The 18,487-nt window shown below is 43.8% G+C and overlaps 1 protein-coding gene across 2 annotated transcripts in view; it reads right to left on the bottom strand.

Annotated features, from left to right (window-relative positions):
• Positions 1–5,478, bottom strand: part of FBLN5 (fibulin 5) — a 50,447-nt gene extending 44,969 nt beyond the window's left edge. The window contains exons 1-4 of one of the 2 annotated variants that reach the window (XM_009895060.1): positions 5,396–5,474; positions 5,032–5,224; positions 2,882–2,936; positions 395–446 (exon numbers count right to left, since the gene is read on the bottom strand). In XM_009895060.1, the coding sequence (XP_009893362.1) occupies positions 395–446; positions 2,882–2,936; positions 5,032–5,048 (124 nt within the window). In that variant the 5' untranslated portion in view covers positions 5,049–5,224; positions 5,396–5,474. Of the gene's footprint in view, positions 1–394; positions 447–2,881; positions 2,937–5,031 lie in introns of both variants that reach the window. The other variant, XM_009895059.1, reaches the window with a different exon arrangement.
• Positions 5,479–18,487: the final 13,009 nt, after the last annotated feature.

The raw sequence follows: 18,487 nt of genomic DNA, 5'->3' as shown, positions 1-18,487 counted from the left end.
CTGAGCCTTTATCTCCTCCAGGTGGAGGCTGCCAACAAAGAGAGTAAATAGTCTGGAAGAGAAAGAGGACGGTAAACAACCCTTGTCAGCTGGCAATTAGACTGAGCTCCCAAACCCATCTCAATGCATCACAGCTATTTGAGAAGCACTGACGGCCAATTAGTATCTCAACAGTGTCGAAGATCGGTATATCCCTGTGCTATGTAAACACACACACATATATTTATATATACATATATATTTTTGTATATGCATATACACAAACACACATATTTGTCACACAGCAAGAACTTTTCAACTAAAACGTACCAACAAACAGCAGCACAATGTTAACTCAATACAGTCAGGATTTCTGAACCCCAATTTAAATGTATTGATTTAATTAAAGTCCTACCTAAGCATTGCCCAGAGGCACGGTCCAGGTCAAACCCATTAGTGCATTGTTGCTAAAATGAGAAAACAAAGGACACTCAGTGACTGTGAAATGAGAGGGTTGCAGAGTCAAACGCTCATCTGGATTATTACGCCTAGTACAATCGTTTCAGCACTAAACAGTACACCAAAATGAAGTCCCTTCCCCAAAGGACAGTCAGCAGGGGATGAATGAACCTGAGACCTCAGCACATATGCCAGCCCCTTAACTAGAAGGTGGTTCCCTCAGGTGGTGACAATGTCAGGCTGCTCATCTCCCCAGGGGGCAACCAACACATATTGTGCCATGGGCTCCCTATCAGTTGTTAACACAGATGTACAGTCTTCTTTTTTGGGGTCTTGTTTTTGCCAGAACAGAGGGGCTCAGTTAAAAGGTACAGGTTAACTTCTCTAACAGGCTCTGAAATGCCACATATAGACAATTCGGTACACGTGTCTCAACATGTTGGCCATCTGACTGAATTGAAGCCATACTTAGAACACAACAAGCTTAATAAAAATAAAAGGCTTTTACTTTACACCAAACCTCTTGATTTTTAGAGGATAAATCTTTGCTTGACACCTGCTCGAGGCTTGCAAGGTTACTTGTTCCTTCCTATCCTATGGTACCGGTCTTTACCAGCGCTGCAACCTGGAGTCTTCAGCATTTCAGTGACCCTCAGCAGTTCTAAAACCATGACAGTCCTGTCAATGATTGTATCAAAGCCCATTAAAATGATTCCCTGCTCTCCTTAGTTTTTGACTGGGCCTCCAGCGGGCCAAGCAGTTTTCACAAGCACAGTTAATAGGTCATACTAAGGAATGTAAGCAGGAGATATCCAGAGAACAGGAACCACTGAAGTAACTAGAGGGCAGAGGGATGGAGTGTGCTCAAGGATCTTCCTTTTTTTTGTTGTTGCTAAATGATAAAGACACTTTTTTTTGGGACTTAGTAGAAGAGTAAAGTACTTGGTTCACATTTGGAAACGTAGTAAGTTGTAGATGGGAGACAAGGGGTGAGATGGATAAGTCAGGAGAAGTGGGCCATGGCAGGAACTAGGGAGGGGACATGAAGTGAAACACGTGGCACTATTTGGACTGCACCTGCCACTTGCACACAGGAATACACAATGCCACTACTAGAAGTGTCAGACAACTATGGAGGATTTCTGCCTTCATTTATTTTGGCATTCCAAGATGTTTTGGTATCATGTTGTGGAAAGCCAAGATATTCTGATGGGAGAATGTGTAATCAGCCTCATGTTCGAAAGAATGTACGTACTCTACTTTTTGTTCTCTTTTCCGTGCTGTGGTGTATACACTACATCTAGGTTAGCAGGAAAGGTTAAGAGAGTTTTTCACAAAATGATTTTCTTTTGGATAGTAAATGGTGATTCAGAAGCACTGAAACTACTGTAGAACTGGTTTCAACAACTTTCTAGAACTTTATTCTAGAAAAGATTCCAATATTGTTGAAATGACCAGTTTCAATATCTTCAGAAAGAATTTGTTGCTGGCATCTTGGTTTCGAGTTGTTTTTTGCTTAGACTTCAAAATCAATTTATGGTACATGATGTTTTTATAAAAATAGCAATAGCAACAATATTTTTTAATTATAAAAACAAAGCCTTAAGGACATCTCAAAAATTCTCCAGGGTCATGAAAAGCATTTCCCATACAGATCCAATGCTCACAAAAATATCAATAAGCATGCCATGTGCAGGAAATTTTCAATGTAATAGAAAAAAAACAACTGCATTTGAGAGTCTTTTGGCAAAGCTATTTAGAAACACAGCTCTGGACACTGAGTATATCTGGATTATCAACTAGGAATTCAAACTTAACATGCCTTTGGGAACTGTTTTTCCTAATTTAAAGTCCAAGTGGAGCCCAAGAACACAAAGAACTAATGCTTCTGCTATTTCAAGAACTGGACTGCTTTACTTCCATCCACCCTCCAAAGCCCTGCCTCTTGAATAAAAATGGCTTTGGGCATAAATTAAAATGAAAACTAGGATACAGTCATTCATGATCACAGCCCAAAATTAAACAGTCTTAAGAAAGATCCTGCTCTACACAGAAAATACCTATTTATACGAGTAAATTTTCCAAATGTAGATGTTCCCCACCGCAGAACTGAGCTGCCCCTGCTCCCGTGGGACGGTTTTTCTTATTGCCTTTTGCACAAGTGTTCAGTTCAGAGGCAGAATCGGGTTTTCAGTGAGCTCCAGGTTCCTACAGGGATATTTTGCTGAGCTGGCAAGGGTGAGTCAATAAGCTCAGTCCACATTCGACTCCAGAATCCCGCTGGCTCCAAGTTCTCCCCTCTAAACCCTTAGACCACACAGCTTCCTTTCCATGTAAACCCCAGACCACAGAGCTTCCTCTTCACCTGCTAGCCAGTTAACGTCGCATGCCATACAGCGCTCCGGTACAAAACAGCACATAGATCTCTGCGTGCACCTCTCACCTGTGCTTTTCCAGGGCTTGAAAGGCAGACGGCCAGTGTGAAAGCAGTCAGTATCCTGTAATGTGCATAGAAAATAGGCTGAAAACCTTCTGATATCCAGGCTCAGTATATAGAATCAAACACACATGGACAAATTAATTTCTAGTGACACTTTGGTGTATTCCACAGGGGTTTGCTAACAGGAATTTGGCCCCTGGAGAGGGAGTAATAAAACTGTGGGCCAGATTCGGATCTCATTTTGCTATGGTTTTATGCAACTGGGATCAGAATAAGACTGAACGTGGCTATTAACTAATCTGTTTTTTATGACGCCCCATGCAGCAGCTGCTTAATGAACAAGTGCGCAATATTCAATAAAACCTTTTTTGCCCCTCTCTGACACCTTTCTTTTGAGAATATCGAAGTTTTTCTTGCACATTATGCACATTTTACAGATGGGTAAACCAAAGCACAGGCCCTGCCTGAGCTCACAGTGCAACGCGTTGGCAGGGCTGCAGACATGTCATGCAGGAGGTCCTGAATCCAAGCCAGTTGCTCTAACCGCTAAACCGCATTTCGTCCCCAGGAGACTCTCTTTGAGATGAATCCATTTTCCTGGGGCCAGATCCTGTCCCTTTACTCAGTCTCCAGTAATACGTTGCTCTGCAAGGAGACACACTGTGCCAGGTCATCAGCTACTAGAAGCTGCTATCTTCAGCGGAGCCTTCCCCAGTTATAGCGTCTTAGTGGGACCTATTGGGTCTCTTCACTGCAATAGGAAGAAGAGGAGCCCTCACTAACAGAGCTCTGTGGCTGTATTTGGAACTCCTTACCTGGAGCATCAAAATTCTGCTCAGCTAAGCTCCCACCCCCAACTGTTTGCTAACAGACAGAAAACCAGGAAAGGACAGTAAGAAATTACTTTTTTCCTGTGTACTATGGATTTCAGTGCTTTGCCGCTGGTTTATATAAAATTTCTTCTCAATACAATTAAACCCACGTCTTGCTTATCTTGGATTCTAGTTCTGAATGGCAATTGTATACAATATGTTCCCATAAAACCAGTACAGGAAGCAAGGGATATTTTAGGTAGCCTTAGTTCTGCTACCCAAGCAAGCTGCCAACTTTCTCTCTTAGAGCTGTCTCTGATTCCCAGTGCAAACTGAGCTGCCGAACAAGACCTACAAAGGCATCAGGCAAAACCACACGCAAACAGTGACCGACACATTTGAACAAATTTGTTTTAAATGAGGAGACAGGCACAAGCTCTGAAAAGTAAACATAAACCCTAAAATGGTTGTTCGTAGTGCTGCGGAGACAGATCGTGGTTGTTGGCAGCTTTTGAGTGGCAAGGAAAGGCAAATTCTGCACAGAATTTTCCTTAGGGGTGGATGCAAGGCATTCAAAGCACAACGCTGTCCATTTAGGCTTGCACTTTGTTTGTCGATTCCTCAAACCTTTTTGAAGAGATTTTAGAGCATGCGCTGGCATAAAGGCTGCAGGCTCACTTTGCATAGAGCGAGAACAGCACTAGAAGGAAACACAGCAGGTTATAGCTGAACGTTAAGGTACGTAGCAACTGGGCTACGCTCTGCATTACTGCAGAGCAGTGCATGCTAACAAAATCCCCTATAAAACCGGTCAGACAAAACTCATTCGTTTCTAGACAGTCTTTAGTTTCCGTTGTTAGAAATACGTGCTCTGCCTGCAACCACCATCTCGACTGGCTCGTTCCTTTAGATCTCAAATCCCCTCAAGAGTTATTCCCAGACACACAGCACAACCTATCAACACTATAGTCAGCTGGACGCAGTAGCTTGCCCAGCAGGCAAAATATTTTAAAGTAGCAATTAACTTCTGCAAGAGTAACTAATTAGCCTCAAATCAATCACTGTAGCCGGTGGGACCGTTTGCTGTCACAGTTCAGCACTCCCGCGGATGCCGGGGTTCCTAAAGCGCAGAGTATAAGCGCAGATCAAGAAGGAACGCGTCAGAGACGGCACAGCTTTAATAACAGACAGATCGTCTCTCCCCACCTCTGACCGCTGAGATCCCATTCTCTTTGCAAATGGCTTTAGCAAGTGGATTGGCATACCGAATCCCTGCCACAGATATTTTCCACAAGCAGGTTTCCCTTCAGTAAGTAAAGAAGTTTCACGCACGCCACTTACCTTTTTAATCCTTGCATGTCCAAAACCGTTGGGGAAAGGTGGAAAGAAACCAGAGTCTGTGCTGCTGAATAACTAGAAAGTTTTTCCAAACATTACCCTCTGCTAGCACTTCGGTTCCTCAGTCATTTATAGTCCAAAGAATGAAATAGCAAGTAATGGAGAAGATCGGGAGCCGTCTGTACCTCCTCAGACACTGGAGAGAATACAGAGAAAGCACCTGGTTTTGCTTAGTTCTCTTCTGTAATTCAGCATTAAACCAATTGGAGGAGGAATGTTAAAAATGAACACTTCATTTTCTAAGTATGTTAAACAATGCAAATGGGGGCCTCAGCCTGGGACAGCTGGTTTAGATTACAAAGCTCACCAACTGGCTAGACTCCTCACAACAACCTCGAGGAGCCTGCCAGGATAAAACACTAACAGCTTGAAGGAAAGCCTCTCCCGCTGCAAACTTCACAGTTAACTGTGCCTCAGAGCAGAGAGCACCGTTATTGGACAGAAACCCTTAACAAGGGACCAGAGAAGGGAAGGGATTGTTTTCCTTGCTCTGAGAACAAAAAAAAAAAAAAAGAGAAAAAAAAGGAAAAAGAGTCAGGCTTTTTGGAGGCCCTCTAGCCGGTGTCTCGGACGATGAATATGCAACACTCGCTGCGTCGTGCCAATGGCGTACTGATGAAAGGTCTGACCCTCTGGGAGGTGAATAACTTGAATTCATGACGATCGCAGCTACAAGAACGGTATTGCTCGGGGATTATTTGAAAACAGGAATAAACAAATTAAACGCTCAAAGGAAAACAAATGGCTTGTCGACAAACACTGCCCCTTTTTAAACTGACCCCACGCTTAAGGGAGCAAAAGGAAATATATCTCAGGAAAGACATATCTTGCAGATCTCCAGCTATGATTGAAGAGGAAGGAAATAAAGTACTTTTTCAGGTGTTTTGCAACTTTGCCACAGGCAGAGCTTTAGTAGGTCAAGCAGAACATTTATGAGATGTGAGAGGTAAGTAATCAGATGCGGCAAGGATGCAGAGAACAACACTGAAATTAAACGCAGACATAGACATAAAATGAATATTTTGAATGTCTGTGGAGTCTTCTGTATGAGGAAACTCTATTCCTAAGGAACGTGAAATGACTGAGAAGATTAAAATCTATTGCACATCTCTGTGTAACAGAATGAGAAACAGAGTTGTTCTAACAGATATTCTTAAAACTGGCCTTTAAGCATGGACACCGAGCTCTAGACACAAAGGTTGAGCTGTCTCAGGGTTGCTGAGCCCCCATAAGTCGTATTGGTGCCAGTGGGAAGTGCAAGAGCTCCGTACCTCACTAACCGGCTGTAATTGTCCAAATTTAAAAAAAAATGACAGCAGGAGATGCTCCATGCTGTTTCTGACAGTTTGTCTCTTGGTGATGTGCTTACATCACTTGCATTGCATGGAAAATGAAATGCTCTCCTAGAATTATTTGAACAGTCTCGATGCATTTGCAGATAAATAAGAACCAATTAACTTATTTTAAGTAGACTTCCCAAAAGCTTAACAAAACCTCACACAAGAGGCTTCTGAAGAAGCTTGCTGGGTGTGTTGCGGAGGAAATTTTTGTCATGGGTCAGCAAACAGGCAAGAGACAGAAAGCAAAGACTGGGCAAATCTTCACTGTGGCAAAAGGTTAACAGCGAGTACTCTCATTACTCCATAAGTCCGGTGTTTCTCAACACACACAGAGACCTGGAGAGCTAACAAGTCTAAAAGTGGCAGTGCTGACTGTATGTTAAGTGTGTGGAGATCTACTGAAACTACGAGAAACAGCTCAAGTGCTCTGAGGATCCATTTGTGGGGTTGAAGAGCTTGCTTCGTATACTAGTTGATACTCCACTTGCTGATCCACTGCATTTTTCTCACCATCACATGCCAAAATCATTGTACGTGTGCCAGAATCACCATATGAGTGCAGCACCAGTTGGCTCCCAGAGTTGCCTCAGACTAAGGAGTTTTGATTCATCAGCCAACTGGCAGAGGTGCTCCAGTGCTGGAGGCAGGAGGCGAATCCAGACCTGACCACCTGAGGGGCTCCCTTAAGAAGGGATACAGTGCAAATGTTTTGATTCTTCCTGTCTCCATCTGACAGCTGGAGTGCATAAAAACCAGCGTATAAAAAGTGTACCAAACCACAACTTGGGCTAGTTTACAGTGCGGTGACTTTGTTTTTCCTAAATAAAAGGATTTGATGTTATGGGTAAGTGGAATTTCTGCAGCACCTTTCTGTAACTACCATCACCCACAAAATAATGGGATGCAGCCACACCCTTCCCACCATTCCCTTTGAGATGAAGAGTTGCATAAAGGAAGATGTTTGTGGTACATAAAAACTCTTCTGTTCACCCTATAAAAACATGGACAAGTCAACATATCTTTCAACACCATCTGCTGACACCTTCAGCGTTTATGCTTAGGGTGGTGGCTAAACTTCAAGTCCAGCAGCACTCTCACTTCAAAGGTCTCAACTATCCCTCCATGTTATAAAATCCACTAGTTTGTTTAGATTTCGTTGATGTTTTCTTCGTCTTCGTGAGGAGGTGCAGAACAGTCCACAGTACACAATGGGGCTCTCTTAAGTAACTGAGTCAGTTCTTACAAGATTGCGTTGTGCATAGCTGGGGCTGGAACTGTAACGCTAATTATGTTTGAGCCTTGGATTTCGAAAATCGTGTAATATATAATCATAAGGGGCACAAGCTATGTCGTGTAACCTTAACTCTACCCTCCTTGGATGAGAAGACCAAATGTATGAATTACGCCATGCTCCTGCAGATAATGCACAACTCCCGGTTAGCAGAGACCCTCAGTACTGGAGAACATAATCTATCGGCTTCTGAATGCTAAGACAAAAGCTGTATTTAGGTCAGGGAACTCAATAAGAGTTAAATACACTCTGCGCTCCTGAACAAAAAGTCTGCCTCACAAAAAGAAGTCCTACTTTACTAACTTTTACAACACTTTGCCTCCTTTTTTAATTCTATCTGAAACTCTACTTGCACTTCTCCAGAACTGTAGCTGCCAAACATCCTTCTGAGATGTTCTTGTCATTTGTTAAAGTTCACCTTCTCTGAGCATTCTCAAGGACATTGTCACACTGCGTGAGCAGCGTCAAATCACACAGGTCTGTATGGTGAGAGGTGTGCGAGCCAAAAGTCATTGCATGTGACAAGTCTTAGGCATCTTCTACACAGCCATACAGACCTGAATTCACTGAAGGACTTCGCCCATAACTGATACTTCAGGGGCCTGTGTCCAATATTTAGATGCTTAAAACATCCATTTTGCTCCTGCCAAACCTTACGGAACCAAATTTTCTACCAGCAGAACTGGTAAAACCCTTAGAGCACAACTGCTGGGCGTTTGCAGGAGCAATTGCATTTTGATAGCACCTATGCGCCATGAGGTTCACAGGCTGAGTTTTCGCCTGACTGGGGAGATCGATCTAAGTGTTCCTGGAGGCTGCCAAATAAACAAGCTGTTGATATTGTCACACGTTGATACGACACAGGACAGGCAGTGATTTGAACTACACACCTCTCACCCTACTGCTACTTCAATACCGCTAAGCACATTAGAAACTTGGTCTCAAACCCTAATTCTGCCTGAAAAGGAGAAGGGCTTGTTTCTTCCACCTCCCAGGACAGAATCCCGTGGTATTTGGGGAGGGTTCCCTCTCCTTTTTCCAAGATGGGAGAGGTCTGAGGTCCGCTGAGGTCTGCTTCATTCAGTGTCTGAACTGTAATTGCCGTCTCATAACATGAACGATGCAATAACCTCTTCCAGATGGCTCCGGCCAGAAGCTCAAAAGCACAGTCCCACACATATTTTCCTTTCCTAGCCAAACATAACACAAGCAAGAATTAACAGTGAAAATTAATGTAATGTGTAACTTTAAAAACATCACCTAAAAACACGCTAACATCACATAAAAACATGCTAACTGAAACGTGCTGCGAACGTTGAGGTTCTGAGGTGCTTTGGCATGTTGTGTCAATTTGCAGGTCACACTGCTGTTGTTCGGAAGGAGAAAGGGTGACAGTTCCTGCTGTGCTGCTGTCTCTTGGGGCTGAGTTGTCTCCATACGGTGCAGTTACCACCTGTGAGAGATATGCACAGGAAAAAGAGCCCACAGAGCATCCCTCCCTTCCCTCCTGCGCAGGGATGTCACCCACCTGTCTGAAGCATGCATTCCTTTGGGATGACAGTTACCGCTGGGGAGACGACTAGTTCCCAAGATCAATGAGAAGAGTGGCCTTTTGATGTCATAGCAGATGTTCTCAGGGTACCTTACTAGATGGACCACATAATTTAAAGTTTTCATTTTACCTTATCTAACTCTACATCTTATAAATCTAACTACCTTTACAGGTCTGTGATCGCTCTGATACTGGTTTGTAACAGCGCATTTTCGTTTAGGAGTAAAGTAATCAGTGGGAAATCCAGGTGCCACTGGACGCGTTCTGAAATGTAACAACACTAAACATGGACTGGTATCTGACTCCACTTTATTGCTTTGAAAACACGTTAGTCATCCCATTAAATGAGGACTAGTAGGATCTAGCACTATGTACACTGAAACCCAAACAGCTTAAACCCGTGTCCGGTGAACTGCATCTGCTGTAAGACCAAACTGTTCCAGGTATAGTTCCTTTAGTGAGATCAAGTCTGATGTTCACGATCGCCTGCTTAGCTGTGATGTTTTCTAGGAAGGTCTAGGAAGGCTGCCTGAGGCAAAAAAAGAGAGTAATATTCTTGGAAGAATGCTTCAGCATCATTCAGGGCTTTTTTTTTTTCCCCCAACAAAAATAAGGTAAGCAAACAAACGAAAAGCTTTTTATAACTTTCCCAGGAAAAATACAGTCTTCCACAGCATTTTTGGTGCACGTGACAACTCTCAGCAGGTCTTTTCATATTACTATTCTTTTGCAACAGTACACAACATTCTTGATGTTTCAATCCTATAATGACCAGCATTTAAAACTATTTTCCTCTAGAAAGTGTATAGAACATCATCCTGTAACTAAAGACAAAGGATCTCCTTAACAACTCACAGCCTCCCCTTGAGCTGGTATATCAAGAACATGATGTCCCGGACAATGTTAATACTTATACCTTTTTTTTTTTTTTTTATTGTTGAATCTCATTCTCGAGCATAGCTCTGGTAGCTGCAGTTCATATTTTGCCTGAAACTAGACAGACGTTCTAGTTTGGTTTTGTTTATTTTATAAGACTGACATGTACATAAGCTCGGCTGCCGGCATTTCTCCCTGCATTTTTGTTGAAAGGTCTAGACAGCGTGGTTGAAAACAACGCTCTCTAATCTCATGACAAGATGCTTACCAGCCCCCTTTAATAACAAGCGTAAATCCTTTATGGCCACTTTCAGCTGCGGATGACTTTCCATAAATAAAGGCCTAACACTCTTAATACTGCTGGACCAAGACGAAAGTCTGTTTCGCTCTTTGAGCGAGCCAACATTCAGTCTTTGCAAGTGCCCGGGATACCAAAACCATTGGTCTCCAATTATGACCAGATAGTTAGAAGTATGTACTAAAACCTCCCATAGAAATACGCAGGGCCCATTTATTTTATGCTTAAATGCCTCCAGACTACAGTCTGTTTTTGCAGTTTCTCAAGTTCTTTACTAACCTCTACTCCGCAGTGTACACACCGGGCACATCTGGCACAGCAGCATCAGGCTGCACGTTAGCACAGCTGACAGGTGACAGCGGTTCCACCCTTCCAGGTTCCCCCAGCAGCGTTCCCTGTCTGCTGGAGCATCCGTGCTCGTCCAGCTTCACCTCTGCTTCCTCCTCTCCCAGGTACTTTATTTCCATCCCATGGCATTTACATTTTGCGTGGGTTTTCTTTTTTGCTTTCTTTCCAGATTTAGTTGAGCATCCTTTCTCCTTTTAGCCTGCTGAGGCAATTCACTTTGTTTTTATCCAGAGCGGAAGATCACCTTCCATGGCATCGAGTACATTCTGCATTTTCCATTAAAACACTTCAGGTTCTGAGCAAACCCAAACAAGTCTGTGGAAATGCCATCTCTCAACGGGGATGTTCGAATGTTCACAAATATGTGCACTATTTTTGTAAGGGCACCTGCCAGAACCCTGCTGTTGAATCCAGAGTAGAAAAATATTTGACATTAGCCCTCTCTTCCAGAGCTTCTCTCTTTCGAAGCGGTGGAAAACATTCCCTTTTTAAACATTTCACTTTTATAGGTGCACATATAAGCAAAGACTTCTGGTTTCTTTTGTCCAATAAAACAATCAGCAAAGATGCCCATGGTTTTGGATCTTTTCCTTATCTTATTATTTCCAGGGTTATATGGTAGACAAATACAGGAGTGGCAGAAAGTTTCCATATGAGGAGAGGGATAACTTTGACCATTTTGTACTCACTCAATTGCTTTCCTAACCTCAGAAGACATTTATAAACTTTTTCTCAATCTGAAAACTACTACACCTAAATTCTTTATTCCCATAGCAGGGATTGCACCATTTCAAAATTTACCTGTTTATTTCGGGGGTTTTGCAAGTTAACCATGCTGTTTGGAAATAAATTGGCTGTGAAACTGGGGGATGAAAATGGCACGTGCTGTCTATCTCTTGTCAGACTCATTAATCACTGCTCTGCGGCCACGAAGGCGGCTGGAAAGGAGCGGTTCGGAGCACTACAGGTGGGAGCTGCACTGGGCAGGGGATGTGCTCCGGTGGGATAGTGCTGCCGTACGCACACTGCGGTGCTGACAAAGCCTTGCGAAAGGATGTGGTTTACAGCACAGATTGTTTCTTTTTTTTGTAATCTGCCAGCCTCTGCTTTGCCTTGCACTGGTTGTTGGAGCAGTAGCAGGAGTTCCCCTGGCTCTTCCCAGGTGCTCCCGTGCTGGAGGGGACCAGAACCTCAAGCAACCATGACATAAGTCAGTGGAACCAGACCCTTCTCCCACCGGAGGCGCTTGTACCGCTAACAGAGTCCCTACCCAGAGCCTGATAAAGCAACCGGTCCCCATTTTGTCCCCTGCTTCAGAGCAAAATTCCAGAAGCTGAAGTTGTGCCAGATGAAAAGAGTAGAAAGGAACAAAAGCTCTGACAGGTTAAATGTAAAAAAACCCAGAAAAGCATGCCAAGAAAGTTTGAGAAACAAACCATAAGAGGCATAAAAGCTAATAATAAACTCTTCTTCAGACACACCAAGAGCAGGAAAACTTGCCAAACAGTCTGCAAAGCCAACAGATGAACAAGGTATAAAAATAGTGCTTAGAAAAGATAAAATCACAGTAGAAATTTAAGTGATTCTTCTTCATCTGCATTTGCTAGAGAATCCTTAAGAGCTTCCCATAGCAGAATTTAAAAAAAAGTAGTAAAAAAGAAAAAAGGTCTACAATCAAAATGCCAGCAGAAGAGGTTGTAGAACAAATCAAGAAAATGAAGAGTAATAATTCATCAGAACTCACCTGACATTTAGAAATTAAGGGTTGTAACTGAATTAAATGTGAAGGTATATAACAGCTGAGTCATTTATCAGAAGTGGAACCTCTCACAGAATTGCTTTAGAACTAGAAGAACGGAAGGTACCAAAAAAGAGACTGTATTTAATAGGTTTCCATATAATGCTTCATAAAATACAGAACAGTAAAACCCCTATATGAGGCAAATCAGTACCACAGCACAGGGGACTTCATCTCAAACTTTTAGGCATAGATTTTCTTGGCAGTTATCCTTAACAGCTCCCTATCTCAGAACACTAGCTCTGATCTGTGGTATATGGATTTATTTTTGCATTTGCTCTGTTCCTCCATGCAACTGCAGCTGGGTCCAGCCAGCACCTAACTGGCACCTGTTAACAGCAAACCGGAAATTTTCCCAGCAAAAACTTGGGAATTTGGGTACAACGGTTGCTGGTTCTTTCTAAGTCGAGGATTTCACCTACAGTCTTTGCAGCCCCCCTTGGCAGCCCAAGAGAGGGACGGTGAGTAGGCAGCGAGGCTGAGTTGGGTGCGGCTAAGGCTCCTCAGGGGTCTTGGCACTGGAACATGCCATTGGGAGGTCTGCTGAGATACCTTTAGAAGACTGATGGGGGTGTGAGGAAAGGACCCAAGAAGGTAAATCCAACTGCTTTTTGAAGGACAACTTCTCAGCACCAAGTTCATCTACTCTCCTCTCCTCTGCACTCTATTTTTAGTAGCAGTTGTAGATGCATCAGTCCCATGGGCAACTGTGGAGCTCAGTGCCAAGCGCAAAGCCAAGACCACATCACTGTGACAGCGCACACGTCACCTTCTTCCTGTGAGTTATCGGCCCAGTTCAGTCTCAGTTTGGCCTCTCACCAGTTTTGGTTATACCACTGGAACTGGAAGGTTGGCCCTTCGGGTTTTGATCAGTTCCCATTTGAGTTTCTGATGGAAATATTTTCTTTTGTGGAACAAGTCACCTTTGGCCAGGGCAGCGCGGGCTCCAGATTGCCTGCAAAGCATCTGACTAAGAAAAGTGCCCGTCCGAGGAAGCTGGAGCCACCAATCGAGTTCAGGAGAAGACCATGGCAGCCAGAGTGCTGAGGGCTCCCTGCATCCCCAGTCCAAGCAGGCAGGTTCTGGGCAGCATCCTGCACTCGTCCTTCTGTCGATGGCCCAGTAAAGACAGAGGTACCACCTACAAGACCTTTGCCTGCAGGTGGCACTCTGCGGGTCCTTTATCCAGCGTACTCTGCAGCCAGCGGGCATCCCGAGCCCGGGTTTGGGGCCAGACAGATCTGGCAAGTCTAGTTATGACTCATCCAGTTTTCTTTAGAATCCTGTTCTCCTCAAATTGTTGTAGTTTCATAATAAGGCTCCTCTAAGTTAGCTGAAAACTGTTAAACCCATCTGTTCCTGCTCCTATTGTCAGAAATAAGGCAGTCTTCTGTTTGCCTGCATTTTTATTGGCGCCCACTACTTGAGCACACAGAGCAAAGTGCAGTCTAAATATTTTCCAATTTTATTTCCAGAAGAAGTTTCAGTTTTGATGACTGTTTTTCAGTGCTCCACTCTGCCATTCACGCCGCTTCCTTCACTATATTTTTACTCCTGGTACAATTTAGTGTTGGATCCCTGGTAGGGCATGGAAACCGAAACATATGGATGAATTGAAATCAGCTCAGTGACTTGCTTGTAATTCTGAAAACACCCTTTTATTACAAACAAAAGCTTCGCTCAAGTACCTTAATACTTTATAACAATAGAGAAAACTGCAGGAGATTGGGAAAAGATTTTTACATACTGGTTAATTTTACAACCAACATTTCATGCAATGCTCAGGATCACTCTCACACCTATTAGTAATTCTGAGAAATAAATGTTTGCAGCTCTCATCTTTTATAAGTGTTCCAATTTAGGAACTGATATTTTTATCCAACTCACCTTACTTGTTCAGAAGTGCTGCCCCCTCTTGCTGTTGGGCTATTTACATCCCACTGCCACTTTGTTGTTTAAGCTAAATATATTTTTATTGCTAATACTAATACGTACTGTTCAGGAACCCCATGGATTGAGGCTACCTAAGTTGCATAAATCAGAGTACCTTTATTTAGTCATATAATTCCTGTTGCCTCCGCCACACTCAGCATGGGTGGCTGCAGCATCGCTCCTCCAGACTGTCTCTCTGGGCAGCGTCCAAAGGTGGAGTTCTCAAAACCTCCACGTGCACTTAGCTCCCTACTCCCTAATTTACAAAAGCTGAGATTTAAAGCATCAAAACTCTCGTCTTCCTGTTCTTAGAGGGCTGCGTTTAGCACTGCTTCCCACTCCAGGCAGTCAGGAGCTACCACCGCTCTGCTTTTACTGGGTCGAGATCAATCATCCAACTCTCCTCGCCCAACAGAATCGCCTTCACAGAAAGCTGCCAAACGATAAAACACACACCTTTTTGAGTGCTTTCTGCGCCGCTCTTTCCCGATCCCTTGGGCTATTAATTATTCCATCAACAAACATTAGATACAAAGTGGCTGTGCTACAGTGATGGCTAATATTTACTATTTCATAATGATATAAAAGAAAAACTTCCTAGCTGCTTCAGATCTGTAAAAATGCTTTGGTATGTGCCCCAAAGCTGCCCATGCTGCCATTCAACCCATCTTGCACGACCATCCTGAACTTCACGGGCGTAACTTACCACAGGCACCATCTTATGCTGCAGATGAAAACCTTAGTGTTAATTACCCAGAAGTACTGCCAGATCCCCCTCACCTTGATGACACCGGTTGACATTCTGACCATGCCCAGAGTTAGGTTTCCTTTACGCTAAGGGAGACAGAACAATGTTGGAGGTTGCTGGTACAGCAGAGGTCAGCCTTGCCCACTTTGTTAATGAACACAAAAAATTGGCACGAGTAGTTTGTTTCCCTGATACCATCACTGGGGAGTCAGTCAGCGCTGGTTGCAATGCCATGTGCCATACGGCTTCCAAATTGTTCTGTCAATCATTGACAGAACCCTCTAATAATAGTTGACCATAACTCAAATATTACTATCTTTTTCCACAGACTAAGACTTTTAAAATGGTTCTCTCATTAAAACGAATGATTAATTGCAAGCATTAAAAACTAGACTGAGCCACAGGGAAATATGATTTCTGGTCTATTCCCTGAGAGACACTGCATGCAGTTTCTTTCATTCATACAATTCCCACCAGATACATGGACAAAGCTCTCCGCTGCTGACAAGTTCAGCAGCCGCGTGAGGTACTGAGACTAAACCGCAACACCACGTTCTTGGTAATGAGAAGGGTCTCCTCCCCAAAGCCTGGGGCATACTGTCAGGGCTGTTAGAAAGCAAGTATGGGTCTCCAGCTGCATTCTTCTGGGGACAAACAGAAGACCGTGGCCTGGCTCACACTGCAGCAGGAGCAAATGCACTGACAACAGTGAAACTGAGAAAGTTCTGATGCAAGACACACAAGAAACAGTCTTTTTTTTTTTTTTTTTTAAATTTATAACTGTTGTGGGCAGTTGTACGAAGACAACTCTCACACTGCATACCCTGAATGATATTAATTATTTCTGGGTTAGCCAGGACACTAATGAATGGAAAAGTACATTCAGAAAGACATTTTCTAGTCTTGGTGGCGAAGAACACCCTTTTCTTCAGAAAAAAATTCACCTTCAAGTTTTCTGCTGCCAGAGGCACGTTAGTGAAGTGAGTTAGTTGGATGTGCGTGAAGGAGTGTGGTTGCTGGCAAACGCATTCCATCTTCTCGTCCACTTGCAGGAAGTGCACACAATCTCCATTTTTTCAGCAGACGAGGTTAAAGTTTAACTCACAATAATATATGCCCCGTGTGAACACTATAGCTGGGTGTCGTTATTGGGCATTGACATGTCTTCAGTCAACAAACCTGTTGTCCCACTCATTTGCCAGTTTGACTCGTTCTCACACCTTCATGAAACACGTGGCAACTCCTCTGTTGTCACTGACTCTGCATGTACTTAGAATGGTTTAGGTTGGAAAGGACCTTAAAAATCATCGAGTTCCAACCTCCCTGCCATGGGCAGGGACACCTCCCACTAGACCAGGTTGCCCAAGGCCACGTCCAGCCTGGCCTTGAACACCTCCAGGGATGGGGCCTCAACAACCTCTCTGGGCAACCTGTGCCAGTGCCTCACCACCCTTAAAGTGAAACACTTCTTCCTAATGTTTAATCTAAACCTGCCCTCTTCCAGTTTATAGCCATTCCCCCTCGTCCTCTCACTACACGCCCTAGTAAAAGGTCCTTCCCCAGCTCTCCTGTAGCCCCTTTAGGTACTGGAAGATCTCCCCAGAGCCTTCTCTTCTCCAGGCTGACCAGCCCCAACTCCCTCAGCCTCTCCTCATAGGAGAGGTGGTACTTGCCCGTTAACCATAAAAATACCTAGGATAATTTGGGAATGTATTCCCACTATGTTCCTTCAGAGCAGGCGGTGTAAGTCCCAAGACAGGCTGGGTCTTGCCAAAGCAAAACTGGACTTTGTTGAAGGACACCACACTAGCAGTAGATGCTCGAAGACTCCTGTGCACACCCAAGTGTCCTTCCAGGGTCTCTTCCAGCTGACGGGGCATTACAACCACTACCTCAGAGTGTAGAGGTTTTAGGATTGTAGCAAAAGAAATAAAGTTATGTTTATACTCATATCTACATAATTCAAAGGGTAAGATGTTTATACTCCTAATATATGACAGCAGGCTACTGGTTTGAGGAAGACCAGCAATGTGCCGTACAATGCGAAGTCTGCCAGTCACTTCAGACAACGGCACGTTGCCTCTCCCAGTAGAAATCAAAACACACGGATCCAGGGGATCCTTCTCTGTCAGACCAGATAAGGAAACAAAGCCCAGGCCACAGCTTCTGGTGTTCAACAAGCAGCTGCTTGTTGAATCTTTATCAATTTAGGGCTAAATTCCCACAAAATGGGACACTGCTACAGATCTTTGTACAGCTGGTACCATTGGTGACCAGAAGTGTCTACTGAAAATGCGGTGATCTGGGCTGCTGTCAGCTCCGCTGGACTGTGGCTGAACTGTCTTGAAGGCATAACCTTCACCGTGAAGTTCCCTCATTTGTGTATTCAGCAAATTTGAGATGTTGAGTTTGTCCTTTTTTTTAAAAGTGGCAAAGCTCCAGTCCCTACCAGCAGACACTGTCTTTAAAATAGGAATTATTCTTGCATGTTATGAAAGCATAATGAACAGTTTTTAATTTATCAGGGTAATCAATGTTAAATTCGATCAACATCTAAGTGTACCAAATTTATCAGATTAATTTATTCTCACTTCACTCAAAAAGAAGTCTTCTGGGACCACGCTACCACATTCATACGTTTTTCTTGACTGCTGTATTTTTCTACTCCACCTAATACATGACAACAGAAATACGGCAAGAGAGAGTCACCGGTGATGTCCCACCCCCCCTGCTTTTTTTACCTTGATCTTTTGACTTGGTGTGAATCTGCATCTCCCTCCGAGCAATCTGAGACGTCACTCTTTTTCAGCTGTGGACTCCACAGCTACATGCAAACATTGGAAAGACGTTCTGATCTCTAGCTGGGTCATCCAGGAGCATCCACGCTCAGCTGCTGCAACCACAAGAGCCATCCCAGCTGTGGCACCACGACAAGAGCAAGAGTTTGTAGTTACAGGAGGAACTCTAAATAGCGTACATTCACACTGGGAGAAAATATTGCTGCGGTAACAGGAATGAAATATAATTAGCAGAAAGCAGACTTAAGAAGAGGGGCACTTTCTTTCTGGGTGTAACGTTCCACATAGGCGGAACCAGGAGTAGCCGGGGACCTGCTCATGGTTCCTCAAAGGGGGACGCATTTGTGTATGGTTCTCAATGAGAACAACCCAAAACCCCCCAACCCGAGGCGTAAAAGAACTCAAATCAAAACGGCTA

The sequence above is a fragment of the Charadrius vociferus genome, unplaced genomic scaffold (genome assembly GCF_000708025.1).
Source record: "Charadrius vociferus isolate BGI_N301 unplaced genomic scaffold, ASM70802v2 scaffold431, whole genome shotgun sequence".
Taxonomy (NCBI): Eukaryota; Metazoa; Chordata; class Aves; order Charadriiformes; family Charadriidae; genus Charadrius; species Charadrius vociferus.
This window is presented reverse-complemented; position numbering and strand designations above follow the sequence as displayed.